At 38.8% G+C, this 22,507-nt stretch overlaps 2 protein-coding genes across 2 annotated transcripts; both read right to left on the reverse strand.

Moving 5' to 3' along the window:
• Positions 1-2,719: 2,719 nt before the first annotated feature.
• LOC106881237 (uncharacterized) lies at positions 2,720-14,697 on the reverse strand. The gene is made up of 2 exons (XM_014931547.3): positions 13,843-14,697; positions 2,720-4,008 (listed from the first exon to the last, which is right to left on the reverse strand). Exons 1-2 carry the CDS (start codon positions 14,359-14,361, stop codon positions 3,226-3,228), a joined length of 1,302 nt encoding a protein of 433 aa, XP_014787033.1. The 5' UTR covers positions 14,362-14,697; the 3' UTR covers positions 2,720-3,225.
• A 2,548-nt stretch (positions 14,698-17,245) lies between these two features.
• On the reverse strand, positions 17,246-21,714 carry LOC149133739 (uncharacterized). The gene is made up of 3 exons (XM_089358245.1): positions 20,685-21,714; positions 19,838-20,599; positions 17,246-17,310 (listed from the first exon to the last, which is right to left on the reverse strand). The coding sequence occupies exons 1-3, from the start codon at positions 21,712-21,714 to the stop codon at positions 17,246-17,248; spliced, it is 1,857 nt and encodes a 618-aa protein (XP_089214371.1).
• Between the last annotated feature and the right edge of the window lie 793 nt (positions 21,715-22,507).

A 22,507-nucleotide genomic window follows, 5' to 3' on the forward strand; every position in this document is an offset into this window, starting at 1 on the left:
GCATGATATACTGTCGTTCTTGCTAACCTCAGCAATTACCCACGACAACAGCACCAGATACATTTCACTTCCGGGAAACCTTCAAAGCATTTCACGCACTGCAATCCTGCAGGAAGATCTTCGATTTCATAAACTGAGAATACACTCACTCGCTCACCTGAGCTCATTTTACAGCGTATTTTGATACGTGCACCTGCACTCATGTATATGCCCTCACGCGCTCGCACGCGCTAACTCATTTTCCGTACTATCCAGTCACTGACTGCACACATTTTGGCGCGCAAAGCGACACCGCTATTCAGACTCACTTGAATAAATATCTGTCCTGTATACACTTCAATGATCCCCTCTCCTGATATGCAAGATTTTTCCTCAGCCATGCATTTCTTTCTCTTCCTCGATCGTTTGTGTCCTTTTCTCAGAACCTCTCTGGAGGAGGAGTGATGCAGTGGCTTCATGCAGACATAGCGTGGATTCGATCCTCGATAGCCAAGTTTCACTTAACTGTTCAGCAGCACTTTTCTCACAGTAAAACAATAGATGGATCTTTTCCCTTTGAATGGCACATCGAGAAATTAATTTTTTATAACTAAACACTTTCAAACTTCGGACACTGATAGAGTGTGTCATATAAAACATCTTTTACTCTTAGTGATGTTGAGAAAAGTTTATATTTTCAAAGTTATTTCGTGTTAAAGTTGTCATATTTCGGTAATTTCAACCAATCAATGACGTGTATTCAGCTGAATAAATTATTGCCGTTGTTTGTCAACAACAACTGTCGGCGGTGTATATTTCGTTTGTCACTGTTATTTATGACATCATTCGTGCGTTTGTACTGGTTTTAGCTTTGGGGTTTTAGGGTTAGGGTTCGGGTTTTAGGGTTAGAGTTAAGGTTTTAGGGTCAGGGTTAGGGTTTTAGGGTTAGGGTTAAGGTTTTAGGGTCAGGGTTTTAGGGTTAGGGATAGGGTTTTAGGGTTAGGGATAGGGTTAGGGTTCGGGTTTTAGAGTTAAGGTTAGGGTTTTAGGGTCAGAGTTAGGGTTTTAGAGTTAGGGTTAGAGTTGGGGTATTAGGGTTAGGGTTAGGGTTAAGGTTTTAGGGCTACGGTTAGGGCTAGGGTTAGAGTTGGGATTTTAGGGTTAGAGTTTCGAAAAAATGTGAAAAATGAAGAAATTGGAGTGGAGGGCAAAAATGTCTTTCCGAAAATAGTAGCTGAAAATCAGGGGAAAAAAAACCTAAAAGCAGTAGAAATGCACGAACGATTGTGGTGGTGACATGAAGTAAACATGCTTCAGATACACTCGTTTATTTATACACACATAACTGAGATGAAATATGTCATAAATAACAGTGACAAACGAAATATACACCGCCGGAAGTTATTGTTGACAAACAACAGCAGTAATTTTATTCAGCTGAATACACGCCATTGATTGGTTGAAATTACCGAAATAAGACAACTTTAACACGAAATAACTTTGAAAATATAAGCTTTTCTCAACATCACTAAGAGTAAAAGATGTTTTATATGACACATTATACCAGTGTCCGAAGTTTGGAAGTGTTTAGTTACAAAAAAATAATTTCTCGATGTGCCGTTCAACAGGTGAATAGTTTATCTGTGAGTGACAACAGTTACATTTAACTCACTTTCTTTTCTCTGTAGCATTATCATATCTCTCTATATATGCTACTATTAGATCGTGTATACACATATCGGCCGAAATTAACTCTTTTTTTTATCTCGCATGCTTTTCCATTTACTAGTTATACATACCAACCCGTCGTGGTTTTGGATATATACAAAGTAACGGTAAATAAATATCTCTTTACAACTTCGATCACTGTTCTTCTTTCATCTTTCACATCTTACAAATGGCAAACAACGAACTGCATTGCCGTTACATATATGCATATTCATATTGTTTAATATATTGCGAGTTTGATATTCTGCAGAAAATAAGGGAATTCTCGAATGCAGGATGACTCTGAAAAGTTTCTAAGCTGTCTTCGCAGCCATCCTCCTTTCGAGAATTTCTCTGTGTGTGTGTGTGTGTGTGTGTGTGTGTGTGTGTGTGTGTACATGCGCGCGCTATTGTGTATATGGAGTCAGTATCTGCTTCTCTTATTTGTACAGCTTCTTTAACGGTCATAATGTTGGGTCTTTAAGGTGTCTGGAAACAATTTTTACATCGAATTTTAACTTAAGAATAATGTCCCCAACCACACTCTCTTAACAAGGGAAGAGATATAATCCAATAAATACATGCAAACCAATATTATGGCATGGCATCAGCTGACTCGGTTGCCACTGAGATGTAATAAACTCAGAAAAATAAGATGTAGATCATTTGAAAATCTACGGAAATTGAGGACACTAGAAGAGAATGCTGACGATTTTGGTTGAAAGAAGGGGAAATAGGTACCTTGGTCGGAACCTTGGTCCAGTGATAGACTTTGGTTAGCATGGACTTGTCTCACCGAGCGTCGAATTGTAAATCCACCGACCTTTTCTGATTAATGTGTGCTCACCAAAGATATCAAGTACAACGTTACAATCGGATACGGAACTTTTGAATGAAAAATGGCACCCAGCACACGCACATCATGCACGTACGCACGCACGCACACACACACACACACACACACACACACACACACACACACACACACACACACACACACATAACTACACACACACGCTCTCTATCAATGAAATTTTTAGGCAAGTTGTCTTATCTTTATTGATTCAAATTTTTAGAAATTTTATTGTGGGTTCAACGTATTTGAGTTTCTTTTCTGTGATATTAACCCCAAAATGTTCCAATAATTCGGACAAACTTCATTTTTTGTTTTTGGTTTTAGTCAAACTCGTTCGTTCTTTTCCTCTCTTAAGCACTTTTCCCTCGTAAGGGTGGCACAATCGATAGAACAGCGGAGTTTAATTACATTCTTGTACGTTGAGAGTTCGAATTCCGCCGAGATTTGGTATCATTTTACATCCTTTCTGGGTTGCAAGAATAAATTACAAGTCAAGTAGTAGGGTAGCTTTAATCGACTTTGCTGTTCTCCAAGTTGTGTGGCCTTGTTATGTTCATTGTTAAAATTCAAAATTTAACTTTGAACGTTGTGCTCCAAAATTTGTATTAACATTTTGTTTAATTTTATTTTGCTAAGTGATATTTTTCTAAACTTGAACTCTTCTTATTTTCAGTTATTCAGTTTCAGTGGTCTTGTTTTTCTTTGTTTATTGTGTAATACTTATCTATGGCAGAAATAAAGTTACTTTTAAACCGTATGTTGCAATCATAGAAAAGCAAGACTTTCTGTGGATGTTTCTTACAAAAACCAAAGTATCCACATTCTTTAAAAGTTGACATTTTAGGCAGTGGTTGTCTGTTTTTTCGGAACTTATTGAACGAAATAAAGAGAGAAAATGCATCCGACTGTATATCTGTGTGCTGTTGTATTAGATCTAAAACAGTGAGGACCATCGTGCAGCTGGGAAGTAACATGATAAAATGGAAATCTGCTACTTCGATAAAATCGTAAGGTGCAAAATATACATGAAGTTCAACATATCGATTTTCTTGAATATGTCCCGTAATTTCAAGGGAAATATGTGTTTCCTTTGCTCTTGCAGCAATGAAAGCCTTTATTTTATTCTTTAATTTCTCATTGGCCTTTCTTTTATTTGTAATCCAATTATAAATTTTGGTTACATTGAATTTTTTGTGCTTCTTTCCCAATTGAAATATTGTTTCTGAAAAGCTTAATCTGGGCTTTGTATCAGATCCGGGATGAAGTTTATCAAAAATAACTTTACGAAAGGAGTTTTTTCCTTCATTTTGAATTAGATTTTTATATCCACACGAACATTCTATGATTTCGTCCATTAAACCAATTTTATAGGTTAAATTTTCCAATGTTATGCAGTCTTTTGTGGTACTTAACCATTTGGACAACACGTGCAATTGCAACACACTGAACGGAGCTAAAGCATCCACCTTGACGATAAATGAAAAAAGTAGTTAGATCAGGAATACACTAATAATTAATCAATAGACATTGCATCGATTTTCTTTGAATACCGGGGAACGAGTTCTTTACGTTATAGGAAAGTTGGTTTTACTTCATTAGATGTATACCTGACCTTCCTATATAAAATTAAAGAATATAACGGAACGCTGAACCCACAGACTATCAACTTAAACTGCACTTTATTTAGGTGGTAAATATATACATCTTTAGCTCTTGTTGTTACAGCTCTGCTATGTGTGTGAGCATAGTTGTTGGGACGTTGTTATGTAGATGTAAGCGAGCTGTCGAGTGTAAGTCCGAAAGATGGAGAGTGACAACTAAACACGTCCATGCTCTATTGCTGGCCAGCAAGAAAGAGAATGAATTGAGCAGGAACGCTTGCTTGTTTAATTCCACGCATGCATGAGACTACGCATGCGCACGGCGTTACTACAGGGCTCCCTTGCCAGTGCGAGAAACACACGATAATATTAAATCTGTTAGAACGCCTGAGGCAGGATGGCCACTGAAAACCACCCACAAGATGTAGCACAAAACACACACAAAGAAAAATTAAAGAAATGAAATGTACACTCGTGTGATACATGCATGCAATGTACAAATGAAAGAAATGAAAGAAAAGCATGCAATATGGGCAGTAAATGCCACCTAGTAAAAAATAAATGAGACAATGAGAAAACAAATCGTGATGACTACTGTCCAGGAACTGGAATCACGGAATGTGAAAGTCTGAGTGTTTGTTTTTACTGAAAGGAAAGAAAATGTATGAGTGCACAAGTGTGTGTGTGAGAAAAAAAACACAGAACATAGTAAAAGTGTCTGTAGAGACAAAAAATCTAGTTCGTATAAAAGTTACACAAGTTGATTTTGAATGTCCGTACTCAGGAAGTTGTGGTCAAGGAGCAGAGCTATAGTTGAGCGTCGGAATGCTAGTTGTGACCGGTTACCCGGTACGGAATATTCAATGAAAGTTACACAAGGAAAATTTTGTCTGTTGATCGTGATTGGAAACATCCACTCTAACAGAGTCGACAAAACCGAGTGTGTTGATATTGGTGTGTCCCTGGTGGTGGGGTTGTTGGCGCACGACATTGTGGTAGACAGTACATTGATGAAGACGTCGGCGCAGGAACTGCTATAGCTGTGTTCTGTATGTGTGGTGGTAATGATGTTGACAGTGGTAATGATCTGTTGAAACTTGGCGACGTCGGGGGGAATGCTTGTAGTTGGTAGTAGTAATTGTTGTCGTTACGGTGGTAATCTTGGTTGAGCGAAGCTGGTGGTGAAAAAGCTGTTCGTTCATTGTTGTTTGAAGAGGTGCGCTTTTTTACAGACGATCGACAGACAAATCTCTGTACGACCATTAGCGAAAACCTCGAAGAAAAATTTTCTTAACCCAAGATGAAAGAACGACCGTGCGAACTCAAAAAGGAGAAATGGTGACGAATGGAAAAACAGGGGACTCCTTTTATTTAAACGTGTCACACGGTTGAACACCAAAAATATATATCAAAGATGATATACAAGTAATTACGTTATACTACGAACATTAGTGAATTCGTAAATACCAGTAATGAGACGATAGAAAAGACAACCGTATGAAATGAATAACAAGAGTTATTGTGTGGCATAAAAGATGTATGTGTATGTGAGAGTGTGAAATGCGACATATAAGAACATAATAAAAAACAGGCCGTCTATATGTATGTGAGATATCACAGCAGAAAGAAAGTCAGAACACGTGAGTTTTATACCAAGTTTTTTTTTTTTTGAGTACACAATTGGAAAGTCGCAGGCTGTAATTCTTGTCTGTTTTTCGTGAGTGGAAAAATCCACTCTAACAGAGGCGAGAATAAAAACCGCGCTTGTTGAGTCGTGTTGACTATGGTTGGAGATGTTGGTAATACGTAGTTCAGTCTCCATGGCCGTATTTGTTCTTTAGTCGGGTTCACCAGTTATAAGTTGGCAGTCCAGAGTCCATGCTGCGTTTGTTTCTTCGTCGAATCACCACTTTATAAGAAAGTGGGTTATTTCAGCTTAGCGGGCTGCGTGATCGAATCACGTCGGGGGTCACCAGTATAGGAAAGTTGGTTATACTTCATTAGATGTATACCTGACCTTCCTATATAAAATTAAAGAATATAACGGAACGCTGAACTCCAGACTATCAACTTAAACTGCACTTTATTTAGGTGGTAAATATATACATCTTTAGCTCTTGTTGTTACAGCTCTGCTATGTGTGTGAGCATAGTTGTTGGGACGTTGAATCAATAAATCGACAGAGGACACGCGTGAAAAGGTTATTGTGTTGTAGGGACTGTCATATAACTAAAATAGTTTTAATATCATTTTCGTGTGAAATAGTTAAATTATATTGCTGTCACTGTTTATCCCCAAGATAAGCCCTGATCAAGTGGATCTGTGAGTAAAGGTATTCCACCCACGACAAACCCATCACTTTTCAGGTGTAAGTCCGAAAGATGGAGAGTGACAACTAAACACGTCCATGCTCTATCGCTGGCCAGCAAGAAAGAGAATGAATTGAGCGGGAACGCTTGCTTGTTTAATTCCACGCATGCGTGAGACTACGCATGCGCACGGCGTTACTACAACGTGATCACTTGACATTCTAGAAATAGCAACCAACTCTATCATATTATACACTACTTTCTTTAAAAAAGAAGGATGTATTGAATAATGTTGACCAGGATATACAATACCTGAAAAGTGATGGGTTTGTCGTGGGTGGAATACCTTTACTCACAGATCCACTTGATCAGGGCTTATCTTGGGGATAAACAGTGACAGCAATATAATTTAACTATTTCACACGAAAATGATATTAAAACTATTTTAGTTATATGACAGTCCCTACAACACAATAACCTTTTCACGCGTGTCCTCTGTCGATTTATTGATTCAATTATTTTAACTTTTTTAAAACGGTTGACCTAAATTTACGCACGCAATATACATGCTTTAAATCGGTCGACGTAATTATACGCCGCCTGAGTGAGTACCGGTTTCACCAGCCAATTGGAAAATGGACAAAATTTGGCATCGCTGTGTTGTCAATTACCGACAGAACAAGCGTTTAGCTCCCGAGGACATTCATGTTGACATGGTTGCTACATAAGGGGATTATACTATAGCTTTATCATCAGTGCGAAAGCGGGCAGCTGAATTTAGGAAAAGAAGGGTGAGTCTTGAAGATGATCCATGGTCTGAACGTCCTGAAACTGCCATCACCGAGGAAAACATTGATCCTGCATAACTCGGTTAAGTCGCCCCCTGTGAGCTCCGTCACTGCTCATCCCTTGAATCACAAGTTCCCTATCGGACTGCCCCTTTCCCATGTGTCGTCAAAATTCTTCTCTTACATTTTTATCAATTTCTGGTGCATCTTCGGGTTCAGTTATATCTTTCCCACGATTCATTAACGACCTTTACATCATCACTTTTAACCTTAAAAACTCTTATGTAAATCATATCACCCTTCACTCCTCGACAGTCTTACACACACCGGAAATATCCACACGCAACTTATTCACTACTGAAATCATCCTTCAATTAAAATTTAAAAAAACCGTCTCCTTCATCAGTGTCAACATGTACTCGTTATACATATAGAAATATTCCGACTAGATGCCCTCGACCTGGTCACTCAATCTACTAAATGAAGTAGTAAAATCTCCCTGAAACCACACGCTACAACTTTAAAAAAAAAATTAATTGAATAATGTAGCACGGAATATTCTATTCTTAATTTTGAAAATAATGAGATGGGCTTTTCATGGTTTGATCAATAATAAATATTTAAGATTGATCAGGGATGACTTGGGATTACACAACAACCACAAATAGTTTTCTTTCTCATGAATAACGTGCTTGATTAAACTTTCACTTGCCAATAAGCTGGAGCCCTTTTCACACTTATGTACTGTATCAGCTCTCAGTATCTTCTACAACTGCTACACAGTTTATGCTCCTTTGAATTAGCTAGTGTGTAAAATACCGTTAAGATTCACCCAATAATCTCTCTTTTGTCATTGTCTCTGTCACTAAAACCTCGTACATGCATGTGTTCTAGATGGAACTGTTGTACAGTGCACATAGTTATCTGTCGCCGAAAGGCGTTCGCTAAATATTTTCGTAAGGAAGGACATAAGTGTGCCAGCTATATACCTAACCCATTTTAAATTATGGCCTTACTGGAATGTGGCAACTCCAGGAAACAGGAGTGTTCTACTGGAAGTGTTCCACTATTTCTTGAGCATTGGGCACTGAAAGCGACAGGTAAATTAAGAGTTCCGTTTCATACAATTCCTTCTTTCTTCTGGCCGTTCTTTTCATTGCTTCTACTGATTCCTATATTTGTATCCTCTGACAAAGTGAGTTGCTCCGTGATCACTTGGTAACTTATGGTTATTCTGTTTTTAAATGGTATAGTTGACGGTGTTGTTGTTGTTGTTTAATCTTAAGTCATTCCTGGCGAAGCAAATCTATGATATAAAGAAATCCAGCTTTGACTATTCCGTCTTTTTGTATATGTAGAGTCAGATTATCCAATGTATACTTCTCATTTTAAGGAGTGATTTGAGGGAATTTAACAGTTATTTGAAACAGGTCGATACATCGTAGAGACTTCGCCGTTGACTCCTTTAGTTGAGATCTGATACTCCTGTAGGTCTCTACAATCTTTATAACGATGAAAGACACATTATAAACTGATGAGATAAAAGATAAAATGGTCACAGTTAGACTGTCTTTGAATATTGGTTTGATAGATCACAACTGACTTGAAGAGTAGCAATAACAGCAACCACAATGTTGTACAATATTAACTTTCGTCCGTTCATATACTGAGTTCGAATTTCGGTTACATCCATATAAGGTTTCAGCCATTCACCCTTATTGTTTTTTAACCCAAGTCAGATTAATCCATACATTGCAATCTGCTTCATCTGGTCTTTATTTATTCATTTATTTATTTACTTTTACACCTAGTACCTTACTGTCATTGATATACAAAAACGTTTTAACGAGCTTATAAAAACCTGAGGGTTGTCTTGTCCCAAAAGAAAACTCAGAAAGACTTGATTAGCTTTGAGAGGTCTCTCTTTTGGACTCTGAAGGGAAAACCTTTTGGGCTATCGTTGCCAACGAGTACATTGACACGAATGTCCAGAAAGAACGGGTCCCAGGCTACTCTGGATATCTCGAACACACATCAGCGAGCAGCCATGTTATTAAGTAAGTTATTTCTTTATTGCCCACAAGGGACTAAACATGGAGGGGACAAACAAAGACTGACAAAGGGTTTAAGTCGATTACATCGACCCCAGTGCATAACTGGTACTTATTTGATCGACCCCGAAAGGATGAAAGGCAAAGTCTACCTCAGCGGAATTTGAACTCAGAACGTAACGGCAGACGAAATACCGCTAAGCATATCGCCTGGCGTGCTAACGATTCTGCCAGCTCGCCGCCCATGTCATTAAGGAAGTAAAGTGGAACAATAACTCACTCTCCGTTGTATGGTTGGATCTTACTAAGGTGTACCCAAATGTGCTGCACCAGCTTCTCCAAAGTGCATTGGAATACTACCAAGTACCTACAGAGGTAATCAGACTCATAATGTCCCACATGGATTCACTGAGGATGAGATTCATCGTGAGAAATTTCACCACTAAATAGCAGCCATTGGAAAAAAGGCATTATGGCAGGGTGCATAATTTCTATAGTGCTATTTGCGGTGGCCATGAATCTACTGCTAAAGGTAGGATGGCAGCAGTCGAGAGGTTCCGAAATTGACTGAAGCACGGGAAATCCAGTCTGCAGGGTGTTTATAGACGACGTAACGGTCATGACACTATGAATAGAAGGGACACGGCGGACATTGTCACACCTGAAGTTCAACCCAGCGAAATTTCGAGACCTGAATATCCAAAAAGAAAGCTGACAAATGACACCTTCAGCATTCAGAACTCTGAAATTACGACAATCCAAGAAAAAAGTAGTCCGGTGCCTTAGGAAAAGTTACGATCATACATTTAAGGATATTGGCAATACTGAAGACACGGAAACCCAACTAGGCAACTGGCTAAAAGCAGTTGATAAAAGCTAGCTACTTGGATGGTTCAAAGTATGGTGCTTCCAATATAGCATCAGACTCAAACTTCAGCGACCATTTTTGCTTTATGGTTTTCCCATGACTCGGGTAGAGGTAATGGAAAGGTTGTGCAGTAAGTTCGTGTGAAGAGGCTGGACATTTCCCCAAATTTCAGCTCAATCTGTATAGCAACACTTCTAAGCTCCACATACCAATTTCATCAGTGCTGGAGGAATTCAACGCCACAAAGGCAAGAGCAACCACCACATAGCTCCTGTTTGAGGATGAGAAAGTCAGACACACCAACAAGACCATTAAGTTTTGGCAGAAAATGGAAACCCCAAGAAGCTGTGTAGGAAGCAGAGATATACTGGAAGCATCAGGTGATTGTTGGAGTAATCTGTTAAGGACGGCTGGGACTTGGCAATTACAGTACCAAGAAGTGAGAAAACACCAATACCAGTAGCAAGAGAAAGCTCATAGTGCAAAGGGTCCGTGACTTAATTGAGGAAGACCGCCAGTTAAAGGCAGTAGGGCTTGCCCACCAGGGTAAATGGAAGTAATGGAACTAGGAACTTGAGCACCTACTGTGGAAAGAACTCTGGAGCACTGTCCAGGGAAGATTGTCCTTTTTCCTTCGTGTTATCAATGGCCTCTTGCCAACCCCAAACAACCTTAAAATATGGGGCAAAAAAAAAGACCATCTTGCAGGTAGTGCGGAGCAACTCTGCACCCTAAACTACATTTTGACCGGATACTCTTGGGCACTGGGAGAAGGCCTATACAAGTGAAGACGTGATAAGGTTCTTGCAGAAATTGCCAAGTGGGCTGATCTGCAAAGGGACTGATTCTTTTTAATGCGGCCGAAGGCAACGTATCTTTAGACCTACGTTTAATAAAATAATTTTCATCCTTGAACCGTCTTCTTAGAGATTATTCTTATTGTAGACATCAAATCGGTTCTGATTGATGCGTAAGAAACATTTCAGCTCATATCTTTTGACTATTTCATTATTCTCAATTCACCCACCTAACTAAAATGTTTGCTGTTATTAATATTGTTGAAGCTAATTGTTTCTTCTTAACTTACTATTACTATCGATCATTTAACATGTTAATTATAACATGACTACAAACGGTATGTTCGTGAGACCAACGCCTTAACCACTCGGTTGCGCGTTTCACATTACCGTTTTATTTTTTCGCACAGTAAGGTGAAGGCACATGGCCTAATGGATGGAGCATTGGACTCACGATCATAAGTTAGTGGGTTCAATTCCTACACTAGGGCAAGACACTTCATCTTTTGTTGCTCATGCCTACGCAGTTGAAATGAGTACCATCCAGATCTTTACGCAGCTCTTTCTCTTTCCAGCTGTCACATCCTCGATGCTTTACTGAGTGTAGGGTTTTGAAAACCGAGGAGTTGTCTTTGTCTGCTCACAGCTACAATAACACCTAAAACAACTAGCGAAAAACATGGCAAATGCTACCACTTTATACTTCTTGCGAGTGATGGCTTAGGTTTTGTTTTACCATGTTTAGAAATAAATACTAGAGTCAATATCATTCACTAAAAATCCTTCAAGGCGGATCCTCAGCATGACCGGAGTATAGTTGACCGGAACGAGCTAAAGAATAAACTAAGAAGAGGTAATATATTAACCGGAAAGCGTTATAGGACAACAGAGTTGAACATGCAGTTTCGTTTCCATTCTCGGCAGAAACCATTCCAGTACTTCATTAGTGTACCTGGGAAATGGATCAACTACACGGACTCTTATTTCCCGCACCTATAACTCAGAAGGTTTATATCCATGGGGGATATTCATGTCTTGAGGTGGCTCTTAGAATCATATCTTGTTGCAGACGTTACACATATTGTTCAATTTAGAAGTTGTTCTAGAAATAATCATACTGCCCTTTAGTTCCAGAAATACTGTATTTAAGACATTATTATCCAACGTGTACTTCCAATTTGTAAAATAGTAAGTTGTAATTTAGGGAGATTTAGCTACTATTTAAAGCAGGTAAGTTGCCGAGGAGCTGGAATTGTGACATCGTGTTTTAAGCGAACGAAATCAACATCCTGTTTCCTTTATACGTTTGAAGAACATCACTGCCTCCCTTGAGAGAGGACTTTTGAACAGCACAATGTCCCAATCCGCTAGTCTGTGGCCCAGAATGTGTAAATATGAAAAAAAAATTGATGTTATAATGGTAGGTAGCATCACAGAGTAAGAAGTTATAACTCCAGGCATGGCACAACCGCAAAATGGCTTCAGTTTTTGTTATTTCATTTCATATATTTTATTGAAGCCGCTAATGCTCTTGGGAAAGCATATACATCACGGCATTTTATTTTCTCATTCTTAAAATATAGGGATTTCTTCCACTGGCAAAATACCACACCATTTTTAGAATAGAGATAAAGACGCTTTAATCAGTATCGATACTTATTTTATCGATACTGGGAGGATATAAAACAAAGTCGACTTCGGTATGATTTGAACTTGGATCATAAAAAGGATCTTTTCTGTTGCTGTCACAGTTTTGAAATTTTAAAATAAAGTGAAAAATTTTCAAATTGGGTATATAGATGTAATTTTTCACGCTGAATCTAAGAAATTTTGAAGTTTTAATGAACAAAGTCATGTGAAATGTTGGAACAGGCATGTAAACAATATAAAAAGGTAAAAATACCCTCCACAAGTTACTGAAAATTGCGGTTACTGGAAGAACCAACTGACGTATGTATCCTCTACTGTGTCGCGACTCCGAGACATGACACGATATAAAGAAAAGCATGCCTGGTTCACAACACACTCCTCCGAAAACCCACTGCTCAGGTAGCAAGCTTCCTTCCTCAGTTTTATTTACGTTTTCAGAAGAGTGTTTCGTCTATCTCAATAATCTTCCCAGGATCGCCTATCTGAACTGGGTTATAGAGCAGGTCCTCCGCACATGTTTCACAAACATAGCTGTTGTAATCAGCAGCTGTGCAGTGGCTCGTCCCCAGTTCTTGCAAGTAAGAAACCGCCTCCTCCTCCTCGATTTTCAACTTCTCCATCATATTCGGAAGGTTAAACGAGATGGCTGCGGTCATTCTTGGTTGGAAAGGTCCAGAAAAATACATGGTTCAAAAATTATGAAAATGAGATAGTGATAGGACAGCACTCGAAAATATCTGTTTGTTTCTCAAAAAAAAAAAAAAAATACAGGTGAAAATGACAAAAATGAGGTAGTATAAAAGTTAAGAAAATAGGTGTTTATCAAAGAAAATTGACAGGTAAAGACAATACGCGTGATTGTAATAATTTAAGCAAACTTTACCTTAGCTTGTTATTGGGGAATAGACACCTATATATCTGTGGCTTTCGATTGGCTAAAATTACCCAAAATTTGCAAATTTTAAAAGCTATTAACTTTTTATTTATTAATTTATTGCAAAAATGAATTTCATTTCCATAGTTAGCAAAAAAAATTACACCAGTACACCAAATTTGAAACCGATTGGAACAAAATTAAAAGAATTGAAAACTAATAGCAACAGAACGTAACATGGCAGTGTGTCCTACGTTCCACTGATTTTGCCATTCAGAAGATGAAGTTTCGAGTACGACAGAAGACATAGAAAAGTTACAGTAGGGCTGGATGAAAAAAGGAAGACATATTAAATACCGTACCATTCCACAAATGAACTGGTTGCATGTCATTGGATAAGCACCATTTTTCGTCAAAACCTGAAACAAGGGAACTATTCGGCCTGTTTTGTACAGTGACCAGGAAATGAATTGTAAAGTCAAAGCATGTAACTTATTACTATCCGACAGATACGACTTGACTGTGTTCTGAAAGTCTAAAAGATCTCGTTCTTTTTGCTTCATTTTCTTTTTGTTTTTGGTTTTCTTTTTGTCTTCTTTCGTAGATTGTTGTTTTGGAACTTGTGGAACAGTTATTACCTCGACAGTTTCACCTGCTGATTCTTTTATGTCAAGCGGAAAGACTTTCTTTAAATCCATGTCATATCCCTGGCTGATAAGGTTTTCCTTTGAAACAATTTTCGAGACGTCAATAGAACTTCTAGGAGTTGAAACAATTTTCGAGTCGTCAATAGAACTTCTAGGAGTTGAAACAATTTTCGAGTCGTCAATGGAACTTCTAGGAGTCGCTTCAGTTCGTACAACTTCCAGAAAACCTGCCATCGTCTGGTTTTGTGTGTATATAAGAACCTGTTCTCTTTTTCTTTCCCAGGTTAGAACCTAAGAATATCCGTGTGTGCGTGTGTGTGTGTGTGTGATATATGTCTGTAAAGATCTCGAAATACAAAAGTCTGCTGATTATTAATTAATTTTCTAAAAGGAAGCAAGATGTTCTAATTTTCAAGTGGTGCATGAAGGGATCCTCCACAAGTTACATCAATGAACTTCAAAAGTTACCAAAGAAATAGCACGAAATTACTAGTGTTGCTGCAACAACAAGTAGTAGTTGTTAATTATGAGAATAAAGCGTCGTTGAATATATTAGCAATCTCAAAAAGAGAAATCTTATGACGTCATAAATACATTAAAAAAATTTTTGTATAAAGAAAAAAGAAAGAAAGAAAGAAAGAAGTGAAATGAATTGATGTCAACTCATTAATCCTGATTACATACCAATCTACCTCACAGATATTTGTTGCACTTCGACGTAGAACACATAATTCTAGACATGTTGGTACGTTTCTGACTCACACACTCTATATCCAAAGGTTAGTAGCGTCCACTAACCAGCGATGGCAGGTACACAGGAAACACAGGAAAAATATTGGACACATGGATATTCGTAAAGACAAAAAAGACAACAGAGCAGTCAATTATGAAGGCTTTACTTCAGCATGGACTTGATCGGGATTCTGAAAAAAACTAAACAAGAAAGAACTTGGCTGTGTGGTAAGAAGTTTGCTTCCCAACCACATGGTTCCGAGTTTAGTTCTACTGCGTGGCGCCTTGGACAATGATCTTCTATTATAACCTCGAGCCGACCAAAGCCTTGTGAGTGGAGATTTGGTAAATGGAAACTGAAAGAACCTGTCACGTGTGTGTGTGTGTGTGTGTGTGTGTGTGTGTGTGTGTGTGTGTGTGTGTGTGTGTGTGTGTAGTGCACTGTTCCGTTATGTTAAGATCAATAAAAAAGTACTCCATCTGGTGAGAGATAAATATTATTTAATAAGCACAATATGTTTTTATGTGCTACTATTAGTTTCATGTGCTGAGAACATGCCAAACAGTGTTTTATAACGCGTCTGGTGTCCCAGCATAACCATCAGACACTGCCCACATGGCATAAGGAACTAAAATGGGACGAGAGAAAAGGCGAGAACGAAGTATTTATAAAAGGTGGAAGGTTGAAGCAACAACCTCAACAACAGAAGCAGTTGTTGGAATTGCAGAAGCAACAGCAACTGTCAATGCAACTGCTATTCAACAAAACAGAAAATACATCATGTTCGTTCACCCCCGATACGGTCGCAAACTCCAGCGGAGAATTCGCATATAATTCAGATGAGGGTACTACCTTTCCTGCTTACTTTAAAAGGTATGAGAAAATGTTTAAAGACGAAAAATAAACCCGACTTTTGTCGAGAAAGCTGGCACGAGCAAGAAAAATATCAAAGAGACCGGGTGAAGTCTGTTTTGAAAGAACTGTTGCTATTCTATCAAAAGTTTTCAGCGAGAAAAGCTCTTTATTTAATACGTGTTGGCAATGCATGAACATTACAAAAAAGAGGACGCTGCAATCGTTAGTATAGAATGCGAGAGATTTGGGATCTTTCTGATTTGGCGGGCGCCACTTTTTATTTATGTTTTATTTAATGTGTTTTCTACCGAAACACTTTAAAATTTCGTATACTTGTATATTTTATCTTCTAGAACAGAGAAAAAATTTTTATATTCGAACTTATTTCATGTTAAAAGTTGTCGTATTTCGGTAATTTCAACCAATCACTGACGTCTATTGACGTGAAAACAATTACTGCTGTGGAATGTAAACAAGACGTTCTAGCGGTGTAATGGGATCTTTTCCCTTGAATAAAATTAGTGCCGTTGTTTGTCAACAACAACTATCGGCGGTACTGTTATTTATAACATCTTTCGTGCGTTTGTACCGGTTTTAGCTTTAGGGTTTTAGGGTTAGGGTTTTAGAGTTAGGGTTAGGGTTTTATGGTTAGGGTTATGGTTATGGTTTGGCAAAAATACTCATAACCCTAACCCTAACCTTAACGAATTGTTCGCCAGATATGGTATTCTTGATACCATTGTATCTGATAATGGAACTCAGGTTACTGCCTCCAAGTATAGATGGTCGACCCTATCGAAAGCTTTAATTTGATGTAAATTTATCAGAGCCTCAACAATAATAATTTCATTTTATTAGTCACAGGAGCACAGATAGGCGGATATCACAAGAGCAGTCAACAATTTCCATAGTGATTTACATAAAAGACGAGGTGAAAGAAGTGGAAAAGATAATGACAAGCGATAAAAGAATATAATGTACAAATATATAGTAACATGAATGATGTAATCCTCCTGATATAGGAGAAACTCCAGCTAGAGCCCCTTAAGGAAGCCCAGATTCAGGATTACCTAGACCACCAAAGGCAAATGCCCTCTCCCAACTGTTGCCATCCAATCTAATCGTGCTTGCTCAAACACTAACCATCCTTTCCACAGTCACCCATCTTTTCACTAATTCACTGGGAAGTAGCACTTCCCTCTCCATCTTCACTTTCCTCTCTAGGTGGAACTCAAGAAAGTCGATGAGAGCTTGAAAAGAAGGTGTCTCTATTTAATCCTTTCAACCCCGTCTACCACACAAACTCTTTCGCCATGGCCACCAGACAGAGGAACACCGCTTGTCCTACCTTCATCTGAGTGTAGCTGAATCCTTTTTAAATGATTAAAATATTTTTAGCGATAAGTACTGTCAATGTCAAATGTTTTGGTGCGCTCATCAAATAGTGACATTTAAGTCGCATGCTGATTGGTTAGGATACTGTTCGTAAGACTCAGCTTGGTTAAAATATCGTCAGGAAGTATTTAAAAGTCAAATTCCACTACAGATATCAATTGTGAAGCAAAACTTTGAGTCAATATTGTGACTACATAAACCTGAAGATTGCGGAAAGTACTTGTATTATATTAAAATTGTAAAAAAATACAAGAATGAAACGGAATAATGATATTATGTTGGATTTTCATAGGCGTAGGAGCGGCTGTGTGGTAAGTAGCTAGCTTACCAACCACATGGTCCCGGGTTCAGTCCTACTGCGTGGCATCTTGGGCAAGTGTCTTCTACTATAGCCTCGGGCCGACCAAAGCCTTGTGAGTGGATTTGGTAGACGGAAACTGAAAGAAGCCCGTCGTATATATGTACATATATATATATATATTTGTATGTGTGTGTATATGTTTGTATGTGTGTGTTTGTCCCCCCCCCCAACATCGCTTGACAACTGATGCTGGTGTGTTTATGTCTCCGTAACTTAGCGGTTCGGCAAAAGAGATCGATAAAATAAGTACTAGGCTTCTAAAGAATAAGTCCTGGGGTCGATTTGCTCGACTAAAGGCGGTGCTCCAGCATGGCCACAGTCAAAAAGACTGAAACAAGTAAAAGAATAAAAGAATACCCATATTATATATTATTACACCCTATACACTCACCCACAAAACCTATTTATGTCTATCATATTTTCATGCTCCATATACACGTTTGCATACTGTCTATCGCTTCAATATGAATACATCATTCAAAATACTGCCAAAATGCCACTTGGATTTACCTAGGATTTTAACTAAGGACCCGTACTTTCATGGAAGCACCGACCAACATTCATATCCTCTGGAAAAAGATGAATTGTGAACATTATTCGCTTGTGTTCTACCTTTACTCTTTATACGTCTATTTACACCTTTATTCTTCTATTTTATTCCCTATAAACTGTGAATATATTTTATCCCTTGTAAACTGCAAATTTTCCCTGTCTAAAGTATTCATACATTGTCTCTGATAATGGTGTATCCAGTGCGTAGACATGCTAACCTATCACTTGGTTTATCCCAGAAACGGCTGGAAGAATTCAAATTCACTTTAACCTAATTAAATTATTCTAAATGGCTTCAGATATTCGTTCTGACTTGGTTTTGCTTTTTCCTCTAATATAATATATACCTACTGTAACGGATCCCTAATAGATCCAGTCTCAGTTGTGAACTTGAAATCTAACGGACGACCAACTATAGTACTTACTCAGTGTACCTATTCGTTTAGATCACACACACACACACACACACACACACACACACACACACACACGCACACACACACACACACACACATATATAATATATATATATATATATATATATATATATATATATATATATATATATATATATATATATATATATATATATATATATATATAACTTGTTTCAGTCATTTGACTGCGGCCATACTAGGGCACCGCCTTGAAGAATTCTTAGTAGAATGAATCGACCCCAGGACTAATTTTTTAAGCCTGATACTTATTCCATCTCTTTTGCGGAGCCGCTAAGTTACGAGGACGTAAACATAACAACACTGGCTGTCAAACGGTGGTGAGTTACAAACTAGCACAAAAGCACACACAAAAAACAATTGTGTTTGTGTGTACACATACATACATACATGATGGCTGCCCCCTCGTTATCGAGTATGGCCATTGCACAAAGCTTAACTTAACGGTGCTGTGATCAAATGTGACTTTTTAGCCCAGCCAAGGATCTACAATGTCTTGCACAGAGTTGGCATCCAAAACCTTTACTGGCAATACCTTGCTGTTGTTGTAATTGGGCTTCATGTACCTTTGCGTGTCGTTTAAGTCCTCCTGCTGAATCACACTCCCTTCCACATGCCCGACAGACATGATTAGTATGGTGTGTAGCATCATCACCAGCGGCCTGGTAGTCAATCATCGGTCTTGCTTTATGACTACGAAGATGACTCATAAGCCCAGCTTTACTGAGGCACGGTCTTGCACAGACACTGCATGTCAGTGTCATAGGAAGACCCTTGCCATCTGGAAGTGCAACAACAATGCCCTTCCTGACATCCCTCCTTAATTTCTCATGTACAATTCGTGATTTCTCAAAAGTAGTTGTCCCCTCATGCACAATCCTTCTCCACCTGTCACGGTCAATAGCTATACCTTCCCATGTGTTAGGAGAGATGTTGGCATCTCTCAAGGAAACCTTCAGTAAGTCTTTATATCTCGTTTTGGTTTATATGGAGGTCGTTCTCCTTTAGTTAACTCTCCATAAAAGAGTTGTTTTGGCATCCTTGAATCTTTCATCCTGACCAGATGACCACTCCATCTGAGCCTTTGCTTCAACATAAGAACTTCTATACTTTCACACCGAGAGCTTTCCAATATCTCAAGATCACTGATGCGGTCCTCCCACTTAATGCCATAAATCCGTCTGAGATACATCTGATGCAAACGTTTCAGTTGTTTCAGGCGGTATCGATATGTTACCCAGGTCTCGCAGGCATAAAGAAGAGAAGAGAGTACACACGCCTTGTACACCTTTATCTTTGTCTTCTTGCATATGTCTCGCCGACCCCAGAGACGCCTTTCTAGCCTTCCGAAAGTATCACTTGCTTTCCTAATTTTGTATGGAATTTCATTATCCAAATTGCCATATCTATTAACAGTGCTTCCCAAGTAGACAAACTGATCGACTACACCAAGTCTTTTACCATACACATAGATATTTGGTTCAATATACTGCTTACCAGGGACAGGTTGGTACATGACAACAGTTTTCTTGAGATTGACTGTCATTCCTAAGGCAGTGCAAGCATCAGAGAATGCATTCAAAATGTGGTGCATATCAATCTCTGTGTGCGCTACTAAATCACAAACATCTGCATACAAAAGGTCTCTTATGATAGAGGTAAATACCTTTGTTTTTGCAGCAAAGCGCCTGATATTAAATATGCTGCCAGAGGTTCGATAATGGATGTAAACACCATATCTACAATTTCTGAATGCAATACAGAAAACCATCGCAAAATATATGGCGAATAGTGTCGGTGCCAGAACATCCCCTTGCTTCACTCCATTTTGTATTGAGATGGGCTCCGACATTTTACCTCTAGCATTAACCCTACCCTTCATGTCTTCGTAAAAAGACCTAACCACAGCAACGAACTTTTCAGGACAACCAAGTTTCTGGAGGACTTTCCATAGTGCTTTTCTATTAACTGTATCAAAGGCCTTTGACAGATCGACAAAAACCTGATATAAATCGAGACCCTGTTCCACACACTTTTCCTGAAGCTGTCTAGCTGAGAAGATCACATCAGCAGTGCCGCGTCCCACACGAAAACCAGATTGACTTTCTAGAAGAACATAGTCTGCAACGTATTTCAGCAGACGGTCCAGAAGTACCCTGCATAAAACCTTTCCTAAGACAAAGCAATGATATTCCCCTATAGTTACCACAATCATTCCTGTTGCCCTTTCCCTTATATAAGACCACCATTACTGTATCTCTCCAGTCCTCGGGTACAGATTCACTATCCCATACCCTGCCGAACAAGGAGTGAAGTTGCTGTAGAAGTTTCTCACCACCATGCTGCAACAACTCTGCATGAATGCCATCCATACCCGGAGACCTCCCATTATTCATCTTTGAGACAGCCACCGCGACTTCTTCCAACATAGGTGGCTCTGCAAGAGCTGCCCTCACAGGTAATTCAGGGATGCGATTGAGAACATCCTCACTAACTATAGACTGCTGATTCAAGAGTTCATCAAAGTGTTCTTGCCACCTTTGCAGAATTCCTTGTGAATCACGAAGAAGTTCTTTACCATTCCTGCTTCGAAGTGGTGTCATCAGAGAAGAAGTTGGTCCATAAAACTCTCGCAAGAGACCATATAGCAGCTTTGTGTTATTGGAATCCGATGCCGCCTGTATCTCATCAGCCTTCTTACTCCACCAGGTATCCCTCACACGTGATTTCACATCCTTGAGTTCCCTATGCAATACATCTCTCTCCTGTGGCTTTGCTGACAAATAGCGCAACAAAGTACGTCTTTTAACAGCCAATAAATCATCTATATGTTCATCATTTTCTTTAAACCAATCTTGATGCTTTCTTTGTATCAATCCCAGAACTTTCCTGCCTATATCATAAACTGATTTTTTGAGGGTCGACCAATCTTCCCCAAAATCTGCAACATTCATTTCCTCTCGTAAAGTTCTCTTCACGCCATTACAACTAAGACGAGCAACATTCAGTCTTTTAGGCAGGGCAATACCTGCAGCCCGGATTTTACGTTTTGTGATTAATTTGACTTTTGCACGTACCAGGCGGTGGTCAGTCCAACACTCAGCTCCACGAAGAACACGAACACACCGCACATCACGTCTGTCACGCATCCTAACAAGGATGTAATCCAGAATATGCCATTCTTTAGATGCAGAATGCATCCATGTGGTCTTAAACTTATTCTTTTGCTGAAACATGGTATTGGTAACACACAGACGCAGCTCCTCACACATCTGCAGTAGAAGCATACCATTACTATTACACTTTCCCACCCCATGCTTTCCAATTACTGTCCATGTGTTAAAATCCCTACCCACTCTAGCATTAAAGTCACCCAGTACGATGACTTTATCTGCCCGAGGGATATTTCTTATAATGCCCTTCAAAGCATGGCAGAAAGAAACTTTTTCGTCATTAGTAGAGCACATAGTTGGAGCATACACACTCACATTACATACATACATACATACATACATACATACACACACACACCAAGATTACACACAGCTTCTTTGTAGACGACTTGATCATGTAAACCAGGAATATGCATGATATGAAAAAGAACCTTGACCTGCTTACAACAAACCCAAAGAAATAATAAAGATTGACATTTGGTAGGGTAAGGAAAACTGCAAACCAGACAAGCAGACTCTTTTGCGGAGCCGCTAAGTTACGAGGGCGTAAACATACCAACACTGGTTGTCAAACGATGGTGAGGTACAAATTGGCACAAAGGCACACACACAAAACAATTGTGTGCGTGTGTGTATACATACATACGTACGTACGTACATACATACATACATACATACATGTACCAAGGTTACACCCATCTTCTTTGTAGATGATATGAAGCTGTAAACCAGGAATATCTCTAATATATAAAATAGAGATGTGTGTGTATTCGCTTATCACGTAAAAACGGCTTCACCATTTACTTCCATACTTGTGATGCATGAATAATTTGACCTCGGATAAATGTTAGGCGCT

This window comes from Octopus bimaculoides, chromosome 10 (genome assembly GCF_046866305.1).
Source record: "Octopus bimaculoides isolate indiv1 chromosome 10, ASM4686630v1, whole genome shotgun sequence".
Classification (NCBI taxonomy): Eukaryota; Metazoa; Mollusca; class Cephalopoda; order Octopoda; family Octopodidae; genus Octopus; species Octopus bimaculoides.

Coding starts and splice junctions, on each gene's coding strand:
- LOC106881237 (XM_014931547.3), bottom strand. CDS start 14,361: ATGGCAGGTTTTCTGGAAGTTGTACGAACTGAAGCGACTCCTAGAAGT. Junction 4,009..13,842: donor ACCAGTTCATTTGTGGAATG/GTACGGTATTTA, acceptor TTTATCGTCAAG/GTGGATGCTTTAGCTCCGTT.
- LOC149133739 (XM_089358245.1), bottom strand. CDS start 21,714: ATGTTTCAGCAAAAGAATAAGTTTAAGACCACATGGATGCATTCTGCA. Junction 20,600..20,684: donor GGGCAACAGGAATGATTGTG/GTAACTATAGGG, acceptor AATACGTTGCAG/ACTATGTTCTTCTAGAAAGT. Junction 17,311..19,837: donor ATACAAAATTAGGAAAGCAA/GTGATACTTTCG, acceptor CGCAATCTTCAG/GTTTATGTAGTCACAATATT.